This window comes from Balaenoptera physalus, assembly GCF_965194825.1.
Source record: "Balaenoptera physalus genome assembly, chromosome: 1".
NCBI classification, from domain to species: domain Eukaryota; kingdom Metazoa; phylum Chordata; class Mammalia; order Artiodactyla; family Balaenopteridae; genus Balaenoptera; species Balaenoptera physalus.
In genome coordinates, this window is record NC_138882.1 from 194,331,346 (window position 1) to 194,349,978 (window position 18,633).

The 18,633-nt window shown below is 62.6% G+C and overlaps 1 protein-coding gene across 4 annotated transcripts in view; it reads right to left on the minus strand.

Annotated features, from left to right (window-relative positions):
* The window catches only part of PRDM16 (PR/SET domain 16), a 326,525-nt gene that overhangs the window by 18,581 nt on the left and 289,311 nt on the right, over positions 1 to 18,633 (minus strand). For 3 of the 4 annotated variants that reach the window (XM_082463678.1, XM_082463681.1, XM_082463680.1), the window contains 5 exons: positions 14,609 to 14,822; positions 12,658 to 12,805; positions 12,052 to 12,205; positions 5,853 to 7,266; positions 2,361 to 2,448 (listed from right to left, as the gene is read on the minus strand). In XM_082463678.1, coding sequence (XP_082319804.1) covers positions 2,361 to 2,448; positions 5,853 to 7,266; positions 12,052 to 12,205; positions 12,658 to 12,805; positions 14,609 to 14,822 — 2,018 coding nt within the window. The remainder of the gene's footprint in view (positions 1 to 2,360; positions 2,449 to 5,852; positions 7,267 to 12,051; positions 12,206 to 12,657; positions 12,806 to 14,608; positions 14,823 to 18,633) is intronic. The other variant, XM_082463679.1, reaches the window with a different exon arrangement.

The following is an 18,633-nucleotide window of genomic DNA, read 5'->3' on the forward strand; positions in this document are numbered from 1 at the left end:
TGAATCAATCTCAGGTTAAAACATGAATCACGAGCCTGAGGCACTACCAGCACCTAGTGGCAGCAGGCCGTAATTGCTGGCAAAGTGCTAAAAGGAAATTCAACAGCCTAAGGTTGGATTCCACTAACTAAATGTTCGGAATGATAACTCCAACGTGACACGGCACAGGACACGGTGACACGGGCAAGAGGGGCTGCCTCTCTGCTCCTTGCAGATGCCAAGGCGTTGCCTGGGGAGGAGAAGGGAGTCACCTCCTCCTGGCATTGGTCATTTCCAGCTGGTGGGCAGGGTTCTGATCAGAATCCCAGGCTGCCCCTCTGCCCTGAGGCCCTGGGGCTGGGGGACAGGAGAGGGGAGGGGGCTGCACAGGCCTCAGCAGCACTTCTCCCCCAGAGAGTGCCCGCTGCAAGCCAGGCCCCGTGGGAGGCTGGGCTGAGACCAGAAAAGGAAGAGCTTTCATTATGCCCCGAGCCCCTCAAGGTTTAGGCTGGGGAACAACTGACTGGTTACAATAAGACACCAGAAAGGGGTTTACAAACAGAAAATGGGGTCCATCCTAGTGGCTGTGGCCTCCCTTGACCCTGGGCTGCCGCCTGGGCCCTGGCCAGCTCCGTCCAGTTGCAGGGCTTTGGGCCTCGCCATCCTTGTGGGGCAGGCACGCTCCCCATCAGATGCACACGATGCTTCCAGCCATGGTGGTCCCACCCATCCCCACTGATGGACAGATGGACACGGCCTTGGCCCTCAGCTGCCGTCCAGCCTCTCATTAGCCCCTCCATGGCCTGGACGATGGGACCTGGGCATACAGACTGCTGTCCATCTGCTTGTGGGTCTCAGTTTTAGCCACAGCCATGGGAGGCTCGGGGACTCTTCACCACCCCAGACTCCCCAGGACCCCAGAGGTGGTGAGGGGCAGTGGGCTGGCAGGACTGCCTCACCCTGCACCCTATACACCTGCACGTCGGGCCTCAGCAATGAAAGGCCCTGGCAAGGTCCTGCCAGGCAGCTGACCAATGCAGCTTCGTGCAGTGGTGACCCCTAGACTTTGTAGAGGCCACGACTTCTCCTGTCCGAGTGATGGTCTGACCTCAGACCATTTAATCAGGTGACTTACTAGTCCTCTCTCCCGCCCCCACCCCTGGCTCTGGGCCCACGGGCAGGCAGCAGGGGTGGCAGGTGGGGGGAGCGGGCAGCAGGGACAATGGGCAGCCGGCCCCCCGCCAGGCCCCTCTTCCTCAGGCCTGGGAGGGTCCGGCCTGCCTGGCCCGCTCCGCCTGATCAGATATTCCCGGCCGAGCTCCCGCACAAACACAAACACAGGATGTGCCTGGCTGGCCTGCCGGCTTTTTCCAGCCGGTCCCGAGGAAATCAGGGGAAGTTCTTAACCAAACTCCGAGGCCCCAGCAAGACAATGGGAGGCTCTAAGTTTAGCTGTGAACCCAGGCAGGGCACAGGTTCCACAAACCGCGGGGTTTGTCCCAGGCGGGAAACTCGGAGCAGGAGAACAATGCCCGGGCCTCGAGTCTGGGTCCAGGCCTGTCCCACAGCTCAGCCCCCGGCCCCTCCGGCTGGGACAGGGGAGGCCCGTGGCTCTGGGGCGGGGGCTGGGCCCCAAGCAGTGAGGACAGGTGGGCACCGGGGCAGGGAATCAGGGGGACTCCGCCGGCCCCGCTGCTCACCCCCTCTTCTGCCACCTCTCTGCGCCCACCCCTTGGGAGGACGTGGCCAGGGGGACACAGGTGTGCCTGTAGGCTTGGTGGGGTCTGCGGCCACTGCCCAGACTTGGGGGTTCTCTTTCCCAGACCCCTGATTCTAGTCTTGACAGGCGGCCTCTCCACCCTCTGCATCCCCAGGTGAGGGTGGTCCCCCTGCCCACTGCCCCCGGGACGCCTGGCCCTCGACGCCAGTCCCTCTACTGCTGTCCTGCCCCCTGCCTCTGCCCCCCTGCACTCAGGCCCTTCTCCTGCTCTTTCCCCTGAAGGATCCCCAAGTCCCTCGTACCAGAGAGACTGCTGGCGTCCACGCCTCCCCGGCTCGCTCGTGTCTATTCTCCCTACATTCAAAATTCTTGGGTTCGCTCCATCCGAGCTGCTGCCCACCGCCCCATGCAAGTTCACTCCCCCCCTAGAGCTTGAACCACAGGTCACTGGGGCCCCTTGTGGACCGGGGCCCTTGGCTGCCTCTGAGGGACCCACAGGGTGCCCCCACAGAGGACCACCCTCCTTCCTCACCTGTCTCGGCCCTTCCCATCCTCTCCAGCCTCAAAGGGACCCGTGGGTCTGCAGGAACGGGAAGCGGAGACCCGCCTGGGGTGCGCGCCTTGGCCCGTACGGACCTTGGGGCCCCTGGCTGGGCCTTACCTGGGGGTGGAAGAGCAGTGGGGACGGCCGCAGGTACTTCTCCTTAAGGGCTCCCACCGGGTCGGTCACCTTCCGCTTCTCCACCCTGCTGGACAGCAACACAGAGGGTTACGGACCCCACCGAGCGGCCCAGCGCTGGGTGGGGAGGGGCTGTGGCCCCCGCCCCTCTGGGCGCCCACCCGTGCCCCGTCGGTCACGAGGTGGGGGGTCACCATGGCGGCCCAGCTTCCATGTCCCCTGTGGCCACGTCTCACCTGACGCTGTGGGGACGTCTGTGACCCAGCCTCACAGTTGCCTGCCCGAGCACGAGCTCCCCATCACCATGCCCAGGTCTGTAGCCTTTCGAGTCTCCCCAGCGTCTGCCCCCCTCCCCACCCCCCCAGCTGCTGGCACCCAGGCACGTGATGAACGTTTGATGCTGGAGCCAGGAACCTTCTGAAGGGCCCGCGTGCACCAGCCTCTGCCAACTGGCCTGTCAGCCCAGAGAGGGCTCCCCTGAAGCAGAATGTGGAGCACAGGGGGGCTGCCGCCTACACCCCACGTCCCTCTCCCTCCCGGCCCATGGCACGGGCGCTCTGCCCTACTGGGCGGATACACGTGAGTGACCGGTAGGTCTCTATCCTGGGGAGGCTGCAGGGCCTCCCCGCGGCAGCCAGGCAGGGTCTACCTAAAACCTCAAGACAGCTGCTGGAGGTGATAATTCTAGAACATTGCCCAAATGCCAGGACAACTGTCAGTCACAAGCTGAGGAGGTGGCCATCCCTCCTCTCCCTGACCCCTCCTCTACTCTGTCCCAAGGACGCCTCCCTCAGTTTCCCCTGGGGGGGGTGTCGAGATTTACAAAGTGGGATTTGGGGAGGCCTGCCACCTCCCCACAGGCAGCCACAGCTGCGGTGACCCGCCACCTCGCTCGCCCAGGGCCACGCTCCCATCCCTCTTAGGCTCAGCTCTGCCCCCAGGGGACTGGCTGGGGCCTTGACCGGAGCAGGACAGGGATGGCCGCAAGGGCAGGGGCACCCCGCAGAGCGCAGGTGGCCACAGGTGACCCCACCGAGACCACAAGCCGGGTCCAAGGGGAGGAGGGGGTCTCCATGTGGGAAGTTGGCTTGAGGGGCACCTTGCTTTGCAGGGCTTAGCAGAGGCCCTGTTCAAAGCTGGACTGAGTTGGCCTTTCAACAAGGCCCCCTGGGGGGGTGGCGTGGGCCGAGAGGAAGGGGTCCCACGTGGGGGATTGTTAAATGTCTTCTTCTGCCTTTTCCCGACTTCTGTGTCTAGCGGCAGCCCAGCGGGCTGCTCCCAGCGACACCCGTCAGCTGACCCCACAGACCCCAGTGGACACGTGCTCTTCCAAGGCGCGTGGCTTTTGTCACCACACCATCCCCAGCCCATCTTGCAGAGACAGCAGCACGTGGCGGTGAGAGGGGCTGGAGGGCTGGGAGGTTGCCAGCCTGGCGGTGTTAGGGTTCCTCCAACCTGGGGGAGGGAGGATTGTGGGTATATGTCCACAGTCACTGCTGGGGCGTGGCCTGTGGGGAGTTTTGCTGGAGTCACCCCAGAACCACCCAGGAGCTGAGGGGACCCTGTCCCCTAGCCCTGGGCCAGCCTGTTAACAGGCAGTGACAGTCGCCCACACCTTCACTCGGAGAGGAACCTTCCCGACACCATGAGTGTTTATCTTGACTGGGCTTGGGGGGCGATGCGGAGAAAATTTGGAGCTAATCCACTCTCAGGCATTTTGCTGGTGCCTGTGTACAAAGTTGGGGGCCAGGCAGCCCCTCCACCAGCCACTGCACTTTAAATCCTGAGGGCAAAAGCCTAGCACACGCCGGGTCTCGGAGGAGCTCGGACAGGACCCGGGTTGGGGGCGCCTGTGGCCAGTTCCCGCCTTGGGGCCAGACTGGCTGCTCCCGCAGCTTCCAGGAAAAGGCCCTAAACCAGGCCTGGAGTGGGAGGAGAGGGGCACAGAAGGGCTGGGGTCCAGGAGGAGAGCTGGGACGGGGTGCACGAGGAGGCCAGGGACTGAGCAGGAACAGTTAACCGAGAGCCTCTTGCAGGCCCGCTGGCTCCAACTCCGGAGGCCCGACTAGAAGCGTCCCTCCCTAGGTCTCCAATCCTGCCCCCATCCTCTGCACAAGGGCGGCTCCTCCCGGGGGCATCCTCCCTCAAGCCCCAGGTGTCTCCTGGCTCCCCGTGGGTCCCGGAGATTCTTATTCTAGCTGGCAGATGCTCCCTGGGCCTTTGATGGCCATGTTCACCCCAGAAACTCTATGAGCCGCTGTCAGCAAACCATCTATGGATGGCGTGTTCTTAAAGAAAGACCCAAGGGGGGCATTTTTCATGTTTCCTGTGATGACGCCAGCAGGACCTGGCAGGAAACGGGGCCGGCAGCAGACACAGGCCGGCCAGGGCCCCGGGTGAGCGTGGAGGGCGGGGACCCGAGTGGGCGCCGGAGGGCGGGGACCCGAGTCGGCGCCAGAGGGCGGAGCAGGAGGCCGGCCCATCTCCCTCGTTGGCAGCTCTGCCATCATTTCTTTCCACTGCACCTTTAGCAGAGGTGACCTCACCTGCACACCCATCCCCAGGCCCTGCGTGGCCCCTGGGGAATAGCAGGCACGCAAGCCCTCAAGGCGGCCACATGCTCCCTGAATGCCCGTGTGGACACACTTACGTGTGTCCACACGGGCCCCTCCCACACAGAGCCGTGGGCCTGTATCAGGGGCTGAGCCAACACGCCTGCCTGCCCCTCCAGGCCCCCTCCCAGGCCCGTCCACGGGCACAGCCCCCTCCTCAGGGCTCAGCCTGCCCAGCACCCCCAGGACACGTGTGCTGGGCGGTCAGACCCCTCTCACCTAACAAACCCGCCTGATCAAACCGTGCCCAGCAGCCGGGGAGGGGGATTCAACTGGCCCCTCACTGGGAAGGTATCATTGGAATGGGACACTGGTTTTTGGCAAACCTTCCAAAGCTTCCTCCTTCCTCCCTCCCCCTCCTCCCACTGGGGACCAGCAGCTCCTCCTCTGGTCTCCCCTGGGCCACCAGAAGCCCAGCTGTGGAGCAGACACAGGGAAGCAGGGATGCTGAAGCAGAGGGAAGAGCCAGGAGTGCCGTGGGCAGAGTCTGTCCAGAGAAGGTGGCCGGAGCCTCCAGCAGGCGGGTGTCTGGGGTGGAGCCTGAGGGCAGGCTGCCGGGGGTGGGGGGAGGTAAGGGCTCGAGGGAGGACGGCGGGGGTCTCACAGCGGCTGTCAGTGAAAGGGAGCCAGGGGTGCCCAGGAGACCCCACCAGGGGCCCACCCCAGGAAAGGGCCGAGCCGGGCATGGACCCCAAGTGGCACGGACACCCCAGAGCCGAGGCGCCTGCTGAAGCCGCAAAGGCAGAGGGACGAAGCCTGGGGGGGCAGGCGAGAGCGTCCCCTCCCGCCGCGGTGCCCGCCTGGCGGCCCACCTGGGTGGCGGCCCCTCTGGAGAGCGGGTGAGGGCGGGGCATGTTAATACCTGTAGATGGGGTCCATGAAGAAGGGCGACGGCCTGGCGTAGTGCAGGGATGGCTGCTGGGGCAGCTGCGCCGGGCACGCCTTGGGCAGCCCCTCGCCGGCCCCCAGCCTGCGCTCGCCGTACACGTGGTTCTTGCGGGGCTCCCGGGTCGCTCCGTTCTGGCTCGCCCGCACCCGGCTGCCGATGCTGAGGTCCAGCGGCTGCTCCTCGCCGGACGCCGGGGCCGGGGGCGCCTTGGGCGCTGGCAGGACGGGCTTGGCCTCTTTGGGTTTGGTGGTGAGGTCGAAGGGTGACTCGGCGCTGGGGCCACCGGCCTTGAGGGCGTCCCGGGGCGACTTTGGCTCGGCCTTAACCAGCAGGCTGTGCGCGAGGGCGCGGTCTGTGAAAGGGTACAGGGAGTGGGGGAAGTTGGGCAGGAACTGGAAGGGGAACACGGAGTGGTAGGGCAGCGCACCCAGCTTCTTCTCCTGCATGCCCATGAAGCCGGGCCCGAAGTACTTCTCGGCGATGGACGCGATGGCCTTGATGGAGTCGCCCGCGGCGCCCGACGCTGTCAGCAGCTGCTCCTCGGGCGGCGGGAAGAAGTGCTGGGAGTAGAAGGCGGGCACCTCGCCCACGCTGTTCGGGGCGCCGGGGGCTGCCGCGCCGCCCCCGAGCTCGGCCTTGCCTGCGGCCGCCTTGCCCTTGGCCTTGGCCTTGTCGCGATCGCTGTCCGCGTCGCTGTCCAGGTCGGAACCCGTGCCCGTGGTCGTGTCCAGGTCGGTCCCGGTTGTGGTGTTGATATCCTCGAAGTCGCTGCCGTCTGACAGGTCGCTGCCCCGGGGCTTGAGCTTGGCGGCGTACGCGTCCTCCAGGCGGCTCTCCGGCTTCTCCTCGGGCCCCGTGGCCGCCGCGGCACCCTGCCCGCTGCTGCCGATGGCGGAGACGAGGGGCAGGGCCGGGTTGCCCAGGGGGCTGGGGAGCTTGGCGTCCTGCGTGTGGTTCCGGGGGCTCTTGAGCAGCGGCATGGGAGGTAGCAGGGGCGGCCGGGGGTACAGGGACGGAGGGAAGACGCCCGGGAAGCCGGGCGTGAGCGTGGGGAAGGCGGGGGGCGCCGCCGAGAAGGGCAGGCTCCCCGGGTGCGGCCTGGAGGGGAAGTACTCGTTGAAGCCCAGGCCGGCGTGGTTGAGGCTGGGGGGTGGCTTGGCCTTGTCCATCATGGGGCTGGGGGTCAGGGGCAGGCCCGGCGCGAAGATGCCACCCGGCGTGTAATGGTTCTTGCCCTCGCAGAAGCGCCGGTGTTTGTTGAGGGAAGAGGTAGTGCTGAACATCTGCCCGCAGTCCTTGCACTTGATCTGCGTGCGGCAGTCGGCGTGCATGCGCTTGTGGCGGCACAGGTTGGAGAACTGCGTGTACGACTTGTGGCAGACCTCACCTGAAACGTCAGCAGAAGCGAAGACCGGCAGCTATGAAATGATGGAAACCCTGGGCTGCAGGGTCCCGGGGGTGGGACCGGGGCGCTCCGGCCTCGGGGACCGGAGCAGCGTGTGCTTAGGTACGTGAGCATCTGTGTGTGTGTGTGTGTGTGCGTGCGTGCGCGTGCACTCACGGGCATCTGTGTCACTGTGTGTGAGTACCTACATACGTGCTCACATGTGTATGTGTGCATGCATGTGCGTACACGTGTCCGTGGGCACATGTGTGCTTGTGTACACACGTGTCATGCACGAGTGTGCATGTTCACACACGTGTGTACGTTGTACTTCAGGTGTGTACGTCATACATGTGTGCCCGCACGCGCGTGTGCACACATACGTACAGATTGCACGTGCACCCTACCTGGGACTGGCCTCTGGTGACCGGCACGGGTTGGCGAGGACACTCCCGTGCCTTCCCTGGGGTCCCTGGGCTGGCCTGGGTAGGTCTCCAGCTGCCTCAACCTTCTCCGCTGGAGAAAGGGGCCCTGACGCTCTTTGTGCCCTCCTAGCCCCCATGAGTTTGCCATGTGGCGCCAAGGCCTTCAAAATCGTTCCCAGAAACAAAGTCGTGGCACGCCATCACGTCTGCAGCTGCACCAGCCGCCCAGAATGCCCATCCGCCCTCCCTGCCACGTCAGCCACGCTGTGCCAGCAGGGGCGAGGGAAACACCGACCCCCGGGCTACGTCTCCCACTTTGTAAAGTTTAAAATGCTCTCTCTTTCCCCCCTCTTTCTGTCCCAGGCCCTGTGACCTGCACCCAGGACAGGAAGGCCTCAGGAGGGACCGGCCCCTTGGGGCTCTTAGTCCCGGAGGCTGGGCTTTGGGAGCACGGGTCCTGGCTGTGTGAGGTCACCGTCTGGGGGTGGCCTGAAGGTGGAGATGGGAGGGGAGCCACGTGGAGAGGGCTAGTTCCACGTTTGAGAAAATGGAAACCTCTCCCAACTGGGATGGAGAGGCCGCACCAGCTCTGGTTGCCAGACGCCGGCCTCTGCTCTTAACAGGAGAGGGTGGTGGCGGCCGAGGCCAAACGCCAGGACCCAGAGGCCCTGGGGACCCAGTCTCGGCCATTTTCCCAACGGCCTGTGAGCTGAGTGCCGACCAACTGCCAGTTTTTCTTTCTGCTCTTGTTTTTCTAACCAGCAAGGGAGGAATGATCACACACATACACACACACACACACGCACGCACACACGCTGTGTGTGTCTCTCTCTGCAGGACAATTTGCTTCCTAAATGCAGCCCCAGTGGAAACAATGATTTCAGTGCGTTTCTTGCTCACCGCACACCCTCCGCTGCCTGATGTCATGTGGCTCTAGCTGGGAGCGCTGGCCCGCAGATGATCGTGTCTTTAATCACAATATCTATTTATATTAACGGCTCTGCCTTCCTGGTCGTCTGGCTTGGCGGGACGTTTTCAAGGCTGAGGGGGAAGAGCACTGCCTCATTTGATCAAATCTGCCCATTTTGGGAGGCGGCTGGTGCAGAGAGGCTGTTCCACAGATGGTCTATAAATACCCGCAGGCCTCCGCCAGCCCTAGGGGGAGAAAGGCCGCTCCCCAGCTCAGGGCACCTGGCCAGACGAGTGATACCTTGCTGTATCCCCGGCCCCCGAAGAGGCTCTGTGACACCCTCTGCCCCCCATAGCAGGCCTCTGTGGCACCTCGTTAGTGGCTGCTGCCATCCTGAGCTTGGAAACTGGCCTTGAGCAGGCTCCCACCCAAGGCAGCTCTCAGGAGGGGCCCCTGGGGCCAGTGGCCATGCCTGGGCACAGGGAGCCTGGGACCCTTGCTTCCCACCCACCCACTCACACGATAAAGGGATCCTGCAGAGATGCTGGGGCTACAGAGAGGCCTCTGGGAGACTGAGGTCCTTGGAGAGGCAGGTCCTGGCCCTGGGATGGCTGACCGCTGGCTTAGAGCCGGTGACGGGAGGTGGCTGTCTGCAGAGGCTGGGGGAGGCCCGGGCAGCCCACAGTGAACTGGACGTGGGACCCGCGCCCGGTGGATGGTGCCCCAGGCCCTGCTGGGATGCAGAGGGGCCCTGGCCAGTACTTATTCTGATCAGCAGTTTCTTCTCCTGTAGGGTACGTGCAGGGATGCACACACACACGTGCACACACATGCACATGTACACACTCACTCCTAAGAAGGTCCTTTCTAAAAAGTGCCCACAGGAGCCAGTCTGCCTGTGTGCACGGATACACCCTCGCCCCGACCCCCCACATTTGAGTTTCCAGATGCAAGACACCCCACCGGGAGGTTATGCTGCCTTGGGCTGTGTGGTCAGTGAGGCTGGGAATTGGGGCAGGTTTGGTGCCCATGATGTGTGCTGTGTGTGGGCGCCCAGGGGCCGCGCGGCGGGGGACGGAGTCTGTGCACGAGTGACCGGCCGCCGTGAGCCCTTGCTCCCCCAGTGGCCCATCTTTTCTCAGAAGCGCTGCATCGTTTGCCCTCCGCTCACTTGTTCACAGTTTCCTTTCCAGAGCTGACCCCCTTAACTGTGGGCCAGAGGATGCTCTGCCCCGGTCGAGAGGACGCACAGGCCGATCTTCACGTCTAATCTAACTTCTCACATTTGCATCTCCCTCTCATACATGGCACCTGGCCAAGTTTGGGGGTTTTCTCTTTCGTTTTACCCCCTTGGCCAAAAGCCAAGGCCCAAGGTGGGCACGGGGCACAGACGAGAGGCGGAGGGCTGCTGATAGCCGGGGGGGCCCGTCCAGGCTGCCCCGTGTCCTCCCCATCTGCACACAGAGTCCGTGCAGGCAGCGGAAACAGTGGGCTCGGACCCTTCCCGACTGCTGAGGTTCCCAGAACTTACGTTACGACTACAAGCCAACACGACTTCACAAAGCCCATCTGCACGCCCAGAAAAGCAATGACTTGTAAGCCTGTGTGCAAGTTTCCTTTCCAAGCTGGCTGAAAAGCTTAGAAACCTATGATAGATGCACTCACGTGCGCTTCCTCCCACAGGGGGACTTGCTGGGATACTCGCCCTGGAAGCGGGCTATGCACCAGTCCCACAGTCCCGGCCCCCCCCAGCCTCCACTCCCACCCAGCCCACTCCTTCCTGGCCCCTCCCAGAGGGAACGGGCCCTGCTTCCATCGAGACTCAGACGCTCTTTCCAGGGTCTGCAGGTGAAGGAGGTGGTGGGTAAGAGGAAGACGGCCCCAGTGAGGTGGCCGCCAGGCACAGCGCTCTCTCCCTTTGCTTCCTCGACCGAGGGAGCAGGTGACCCAGGCAGGCCGGGGGCTCAGTCACCTCCAGCAGGACAGCTGGAAGCTTGGGCTCAAGGCAGTGGGCAGGAGGGGGGCACAGCCTCAGCTATTCAACAAAGGCCCGCGAAGCCAGTCAGCATGGCCTCTATGGGGCAGGAGTCCAGCCCTGTACAACCCCCAAGTCGGTGAAAACACCCGGAGCCACGTCTTCAAGCTCCCAGAGTTACCCCCCGACACACACACTGACGTGCTGGAGCCCGAGAGGCCCCAGGCTGCCCAGCCTGGGGTCAGGAGCCAGGCCCCTTGAGCTGGAATCGGGCTCTGCAGCCGAACCTTGAGGGCCTGGTCATTTAACGTTTCCACGCGCTTCCTTCTCTGTCAGTTCCCTTCAGTTGGACATAGTGTGGCCCCTGCTCCGTAAGGTTTTGTAAGGATGCTGTGAGGTCATGCGTGTGAAGTGATGGCTCAGCACAACCTCGTGCGGGCAGTGAGTCAGCACGATGCTGGTGTGAATGATGAGTCAGTGCTGTGTTGGTGTGAACAGTGACTCAGCAGAATCTTGTGTGAAATGAGACTCGGCGCAATGCTAGGCAGAGAAGAACCTTCAGTATCTTCCAAACTCCGAGAACCAGGGTCATGCCCCCGCGGTGGCCCACCAGAGCCCCAGACCCAAGCCCTGTGACCTCTGACCCCCTCTCCCCAAATGCAACCCAACCTCAAGGCCTCTGTGCTCACAGCCCCCCGTCGCGAGCCCTCTCCCCAGGCACCCCCTTGGTGCACCCCCACGCCTCCTGCAGTCCTCTGCTAGGACGCCTCTCGCCCAACAGACCGTCCTGACCTCCCAGCACGTGGACAGGACAGCACCCACCTGGACACCTGGAGGGCCTCCTGACCCTGCACTCCTGCCCCCCCCCCACTTAATGTGCCTGTCACGTGTGCCGTTACGATCTGTACGGCTTAGCCTCTGCCTTCTCCACTGGCAGGTAAACTCCGTGAGGACAGGGGTCCAGTTACTTACGGCTGGCCCCTGCTGCCCGGGTCAGGGCAGGCACACAGCCCAGGCTCCCCAAAGGCTGCTGGGGGGTGAACAGCAGGACTTGGGGGGCAGCAGTGGGATTATCACACCTGCTGGGGCTCAGGGCGGCACGTGCGTGCGGGGGAGAGGAGGGGAAGTGGGGGGCGGTGGGCTGCTGGGTCCTTCCGTAGGACCCGGGTTTCCTCACCACCCACTGCCCGCCTCTGGCCACTGGAGGGGCGAGTGAGGGGGAGGAACCAAGGAGGGCAGAGCGAGGACAGGCAAATCACGGCATGAGAGGGTGCAAGGGAGCAAAGCGATGGTGAAGCGGTACCAGGAGGGCAGCCAGGCCCGGGCTTCTCGCGGCAGAGGTGTCAGCAGCTGCCACGAGTGTTTTCTGGACAAACGGGGTCCCGTGAGTGGGGAAGAGCCGGGGGGTTTCACGCCTTGGCCTGACCCCCAAACTCCCACACCTCAGGGCTGGAAGCCCGGGCTGGGGGGCCACTCACATATGAAAGGTTTGACGGTGCTGTGGATGTGTTTGTGCTGCTTGAGGCCCGAGGATGTGGCGAACGTCTTCCCGCAGTCGGGGCAGGCGTGGGCCCGGGCGCCCACGTGCTGGGAGCGGATGTGCCGCTGCAGGTTGCTGGGGTCCGTGAACACCTGGGGACACAGACACCGTCGAGTTACTCCCCACCTGTTGCTCCACTGCGGGCCTGGGTCTGGCCACGGCATGGGGGTCTCCCTGGCTGCTCTGCCCCTGCACTGAGCCTGGCCCGGCGGGTCTCTGCTGCAGCGGTGACCCCCTGCATGGCTTTCGGCGAGCCGTCAGGCCTCCCTTGACTGTTTCTTCAACAGTAATTCTCGCGAGAACTGTGACCCTGAGGATGCTGGAGACGGGAGCTCAGAAGCGTTCTTCAGCTCCAGCACTTTGACCCATGACAGCCTGTCCTGCCACGCTGGCAGGGACCCTGAGAGGACCCAGGTCTGGCCCCGGGCCCTCCCCGGCTGTGCTGCCCGGCCCACTTCCTCTCTTCCCCGCACGACTCGGGGGCCCGTCACCTGCATCTCGACAGTGGGGGCGGGGCCGGGCTCGCGACCACGTTACACGTTACCTTCACACAGTTTTCACATTCGAAGCGCTTGCCACTGTCGTGGGACATCTGGTGGCGGATGAGGTTGGACTTCCAGTTGAAGGCCTTGGGACACTGGTCACACTTGTACTCTCGCTCCTCTGTGTGGATGACCATGTGCTGCTCCAAGCTGCGCACAGTGGACGGGGGTCACTGCGGGTCCCCCAGCCGCCCGCTGCCCGGGAGGGAGGGGCCTCAGCCCAGCACGGCCTGTTCCCGGCAGCCCCTTGGAGCCCCTGCCACTGCCTCCTGCTCAGAGAGCAGAGTGAGGTCTGGCAGCCGGTCTGTCCATCTCCCCCCCTGGACAGGGCAAGGGGATGGACGGGAAGGCATGGCCTTCCCACGTGGGATGGGGGGGAAGCCAGTGCATGGACAGAGCTCGGGCCCTCACCCAAGACCACACCCCAGGCACCCAGCGGCAGGCGGGGTCCCAGCTCAAAACAACTTTCAACTTGACGCTAACCTTGGGCCTAAGAAAAACGGGGTCTGGAAACTTCCAACACTGCCACGAGCCCCAGAGTGGGGACGAGGCCCAGGAGACCCAAGGCCTCCCCCTCTGAGTGACCTGGGGTTGCTCGCTGGCCAAGCCAGACTGAGAGGCTGCCCGCCACGCACACACCATGGAGGTCAGCGGGGAGTGAGGGCAGGGGGTCTCCAAAGGAGATGCGGTAGGCGGGGCGGGCACAGCTGCTGGGGAGGGGCTGCTGCACTTGGACGAACCAGCAGCTTGGAGCCCCCTCCTCTCGGGGGACATCCTGCTTCTCCTCCTGTCCCAGGTATGACCGTTAATCTTCATGAGCAAGGCAGCAATACATCATGGCCCGTTAATTACGGGGCCCAGCCATCCATTTAGATCAGAAACGCTTGGTTCTCGAGCACCCGGCAGATTGTAGCTTTTCCCCTGTTGTTAATTGTGATTTATGTGTTTATGTAAAGAAAACACGGACCCTCTTGAGCGGCGCTTACCGCCAAGGGCCTCAGTCGGGATTTGCCCAAACTCTTATTTTCTCAGTCATCCGTTCAGGGTGGAGGGTTTCCCGTCCCCAGGGGGCCGTGATGGGATTGGCATTCAATTCTCCGCAATCCCACAGCCAGTTAGTGACCTGATGGGGTTTTACTCTGACTTTGCAGGGCTGCCCTGGAGGATATTCTCAGAGGCAGAGGAGGGGCGCACATCGGGAAGGTCTTCACTGGACTGCCCGGCCTGCTTCTCCCCCCATGGGTCCCAGGGGCCCCTGCTCCCAGGGGCTGGGGAGGCCACATCCGGCCATCACACAGCTGGCCTGGCATCTGTGCCCACGCCTGTGAAGTCTCCACGGGGGCCCCCATGGGGAGCAGAGGCTGGAGCCTGGGGTGGGGGGTGAGGGGACCCCCGGGTGGCCCCTTCCTGCTCCTGCCCACTGTCTGAGAAGCGTGCCCAAGGGCCAGGCACTCCAGGAAGCCCCTGGGCGGCATCCCCCAGCCTGGTCCTGGACATCACGGAAGTGGCCCTGGGGCCTGACCCCTGCACGTCTGGGCGCCTGGCCTGTGTTCCTGACTTCCTCCAAGTCTGTCTCCGCAACTCGGCCCTGACCCCAGGATGGTGGGGCCACTGGTGGCTCGACCTGGTGACTTGCGGCTCCTTTGTGGATGGGGGGCTCTGACCAGGGGCCTGGCCTTTACGGTCAGAACAGTGACCACCGGTGGCCTCCAGCCGCCAGCCGGCGGGCCTGCTCTGTCCCCAGGGGCGGATGCGCAGGCCAGGGTACCTGCCCCTGAGGTGTGTCTCCACCTGTCCTTGGAGCTTTGGGCCTGTCAGCCTGGGAAGGCCTGAGGGGTCAGGGGTGACCTCTGCCCTCCTCAGGGCTTCCTCTGGGCCCCCAGGGCCAGCGGACCCTGCTGTCCTTGACTGGCTCCTGGCGGCGGGGCGGGCGGGGCGGGGCGGGGGCGGCACCTGTACTTGGTGGGGAACATCCGCTCGCAGTCTTTGCACTCGTGGGCCTGCCCGTCGCTGCCCCCGCCGCCCAGGCCCTCGGGCTTGAGCTCGTCGGCCAGGCCCTCGTAGAGCACGGCCCCCACCGAGCTGCACGCGTACTTCTTGTGGCGCCGCAGGTCCAGCTTGGACGGGAAGAGTTCGTCACACGCGTCGCAGCGGAACGTGGGGTCCTCTGCGAGGGAGAGAGGGCGGGCGGTGGGCAGGCGGCCCTGGGCCTGCCCCAGGCCCACCCCAGGCCCGGGGCTGCAGGGGGTGCCTCCCTCGCCGGCTGTGCCCCCTCCCGCATCCTCCCCGCCCTCCTCCTGGACCTGCGAGAGGCTGCCCCGGGGGACACAGAGGCGGCAGGGACCCGCGTCTGCCCCACAAGAAACACCGAGAAGCGCTGGGCCCCTCCCCGCGCCTCGGGAGCAGAGAAGGAAGCCTGGCCAAGCGCTTTGTGTATGAATCAGAAGAAAGACGGCACGGCTCCAATGCGTATCATAAACGATTGTCGTCAAGGTCAAACAAATAAAAGGGAGGCGGCGATTACGAAGTTTACGAGGCAGCATCCTGAGGACCCTGCCAAGCCAAACAGTTCGGAGCGTGAGTCCCCGGGGAAGGGCCTCCGGGCCCATCCCCAGCCCCTGGCTGTCCCGACGCAGCTTTTCCCTGGAGCAGGGGTCCCCCTCCCCGCCGAGGACCGCCTCGTGCTCCCCGCAGGTCTGAACAGAGAACCTGCACGAAGAGCTCCAGCACAAATGACTCGAAAGGTGTGCTGGTGAGTGGCTGTGTGAACGCACGTGTGCTCCTCGTGCACGGGTGTGCAGCTGTGTGTGTGTGCACGGGTGTGCACGTGGGTGAATATCTGAGCACGTCTGCCTCCTTATCAGGGCACCTTCGCATGGATGTGCAGGCATTTTTGTGCATCTGCACTCGTGTTTGTGCTGGTGTCATATGTATTCCTGTGCACGTGTGCATGTGTTTCTGTCTGCCGCCACAGGTGTGAAAATGTGCGTGCCTGTATAGCTGCACACTTGCATGCAGGTGCACGCAAGCGTGCCTGAGTGGGCACATCTGCCTTTGCGCACGTTTGTGTGTTCCTGTGTGTGATTCCTTGGCACACGTGAATGGATATGTCTCTGTGCACGCATGTGTGTTATGTGTGCACATGCACATGCATATTAAGTATACAAATTCATTTGCATGATTGACCATGTGTTAAGTGTGTTGGCTGTGCATGTGTATACGTGACGGCATGCACATTTGTGTGTGAATATGCATTTGTGTGCCTTTGCGTGTCTGTAAATGTGTGTGCAATTGTGTGTGTGAATATGTGTGCGTGGGTTTGTGTGTGAATGTTATGTGATTGTACTTGTGCGCATGAGTTAGTGTGTTTGTGTGAACGTGGGTGGGTATGTGTGCATTTTTGCGCGGGGGTGAGTGTGTGTGTGTGTGTGTTTGTGTGTGTGTGCATGTGAACAAGGACCTCTGGGCCTGGCAGTGAGCAGAGCCTTAACCTTGGGCTGGATGCTGACTGAAAGGGCCTGACCCTAAGGGGTGCAGAAGCCAGGGAGGTGGGGGAGATGGGGGCAGGCAGAAGGGGTGGTGCCCCCTCCTCGTGGCAGAAGGGCCACCATCAACATCTCAAGACAGGGGGTAGCTCTGCAACCTGGGCCTGTGGGCTGGGGGGAGGACGGGGGGATGGGAGGACTCCTCGAGACTGGAAGCTTCCCTGAGCCTGAGGGTGAAGGTATTGCTCCCAGCGTCTGGCCACACCCGGTGCCCCCACTAGTGGGCACCCAGAGCCCCCAACGCCCAAGGGGGACACTCCTGTGGGATCCGTCTCTGAGATGCCCCCGGGCCTTCGATGACACCCTCGGACACACACAGAGGCAGCTGTCACCTTCCCTGGGTGACAGGGGAGAGCTGCGGGGATGAGAGGAGCCCGGGGGACGCGTGTGTGTGGGGCAGGCCAGGCGGGCCCAGTGCTGGTCAGACACAGCCGAGTCCCAGCGTCCTGGCCTGCTCGCCGGCATGAGGCTGCTGTCAGGAAAGTGCCTGAGCAAGAAGGGGAAAAAACAGCTCGTGCTCAGAGTCTGGGGAATCCAGTGACAACCCCCAGCCCTGCCCTGGCTGCGGGGACCTGAGCTTAACTCGGGGCTTAGAAGGCTCTGCCCCCACCCAGTATCCCAGAAAGGCCACCCCTGGACCTGCCCCTGACACGTGCTGAGCCACAGAACAGACTGGAAGGAGGCAAGAGGGCCAGCTGGTCCTCAGCAACCACAGAAGCCCAGGATGGAGGGCGGCCGCGCCAGTGATCCTTGAGCCAGCGTTTGCGAACCCAAGGCCAGCAGGACCCTGGCGTCCCCGCCAGCGGGCAGCACCACTGGGCAGAAGCAATACGAGGTGGTGGGCTAAGTCAGAGAAGATTCTAAAATGAAGCCCACTGAGGCCCTGGGCCGGTCCTCGGGTGCTGGGGCGGAACCCCAAACACAGCCCTGGGAGGGGGCAGGTGGGCAAGGAGGACACACATCACAAACTAGTCACCTGGCAGGTCTGCAAGACGCTGCCTCTAAAACAGGAGGGGGCCTGAACGCTGCTTTCAGGGAAATGGCCACTGTGACGTGGAGGCGGGGACCCTCCACGTGGCAGGCTCCGTCCCGGGAACTTTATACGGTGTTCCCTCCCCCGAGCCCCGCATCAGTCCGCATGCTTTGTCACCGGTAAACGGAGGCTGCCTGGGGAGGCTGCCTGGCTCCCCGGGGCACCCAGAGGGGAGGTGGCAGAGCTGTGTACGTGGAGCCGTCGCTCTGCTGGGTGCCCGGGGCAGGCGGTTGAGTCCCAGCTTCCCGCTGAGGGTATAAGAAAGGCACCCCGTGTGGCGTGCGTGTGGGCACGCACTGTCACCCACCCGCCCCCGCAGGCCTTTCCTGTCCTTAGAAACATGGATTCCTTTCCACTGGGTCTGAGGACCAAGAGTACCATTTTAGAACAGAACCGGATGCATAGACCCCACAAAACTGCTCTTGTGGGCTTGTTCGGACTTCCTGGGCCGGAATGAGGCTGAGGGGGGCCCCTCCCACCAGCATCAAGATGAAGTTAGAAATGCCAGTTTGTATCTTACTCTTTCTGGACCCACCTAAGAACAGTCACCAACGTTGAAATTTGAAAACAAAGACAAGAAGAAGGGCCAGCCCCACCCATCCATAGCACTGACCAACTTATTTTTCCAGTTTGGATCTGGAATTTGGATTTACAATGAAAACTCAGCCTGTTTCTCACTCTGAAGGCATTTGAGGGCATCCTGGAGGCAGTGGAACCAACCGTGGAGGGCACCCTCTCCTCCATGCCCCCATCCCACCACCGACCCAAGTGTGTTCCTGTCGAAGGACAGAGCCGAGGACAGGACACGTCCAAGTCTCGCCCACCTGTGCCATGGTGTGGAAAGGTGTCCCAACGACTTCCATGCAGGTAAAGTTGACACTGAATACACACCCAGGGCAAGCTGGACGGGGCAAGAAGGATGTGCCCAGCACATGTGGTTTTCACTTTCCCAGCACAAGCAACTCCATTTTAAAGAAATACTAGAGTATGTTACACTCTGGTTACATTATGTTTATTGTGTTGTATTGCTATATTATATTATATTATTTTATATTATTTTATGCCTATCTCATGCTTTATACACAATACACTGCATCCTCTTGATATTTTTTGGAGAGGGGGAAAAGTTAATAAATTTGAGCCTTTCTCAAAAGAAAGGCATATTTGAAAGGAAATGATTTTCTTTATTTTCTCCCAAGAGCAAGAAGTTCCCCTGAAAGAGAAATCTTTCCCCTCTCCATTGAAAGAGTAAAAACAAAATAAAAAGTCCCTAGAACTAAAGAATCTAAAAGTGGCTTCCCTCTGCTCTGAATCACTTGTAGGTAAATGGGAACTGAATTTCTTTACAAAGCTGCAGCTTTGAAAGAGCATTGCCAGTCCCAGGTCTGCAGGACTGGTGC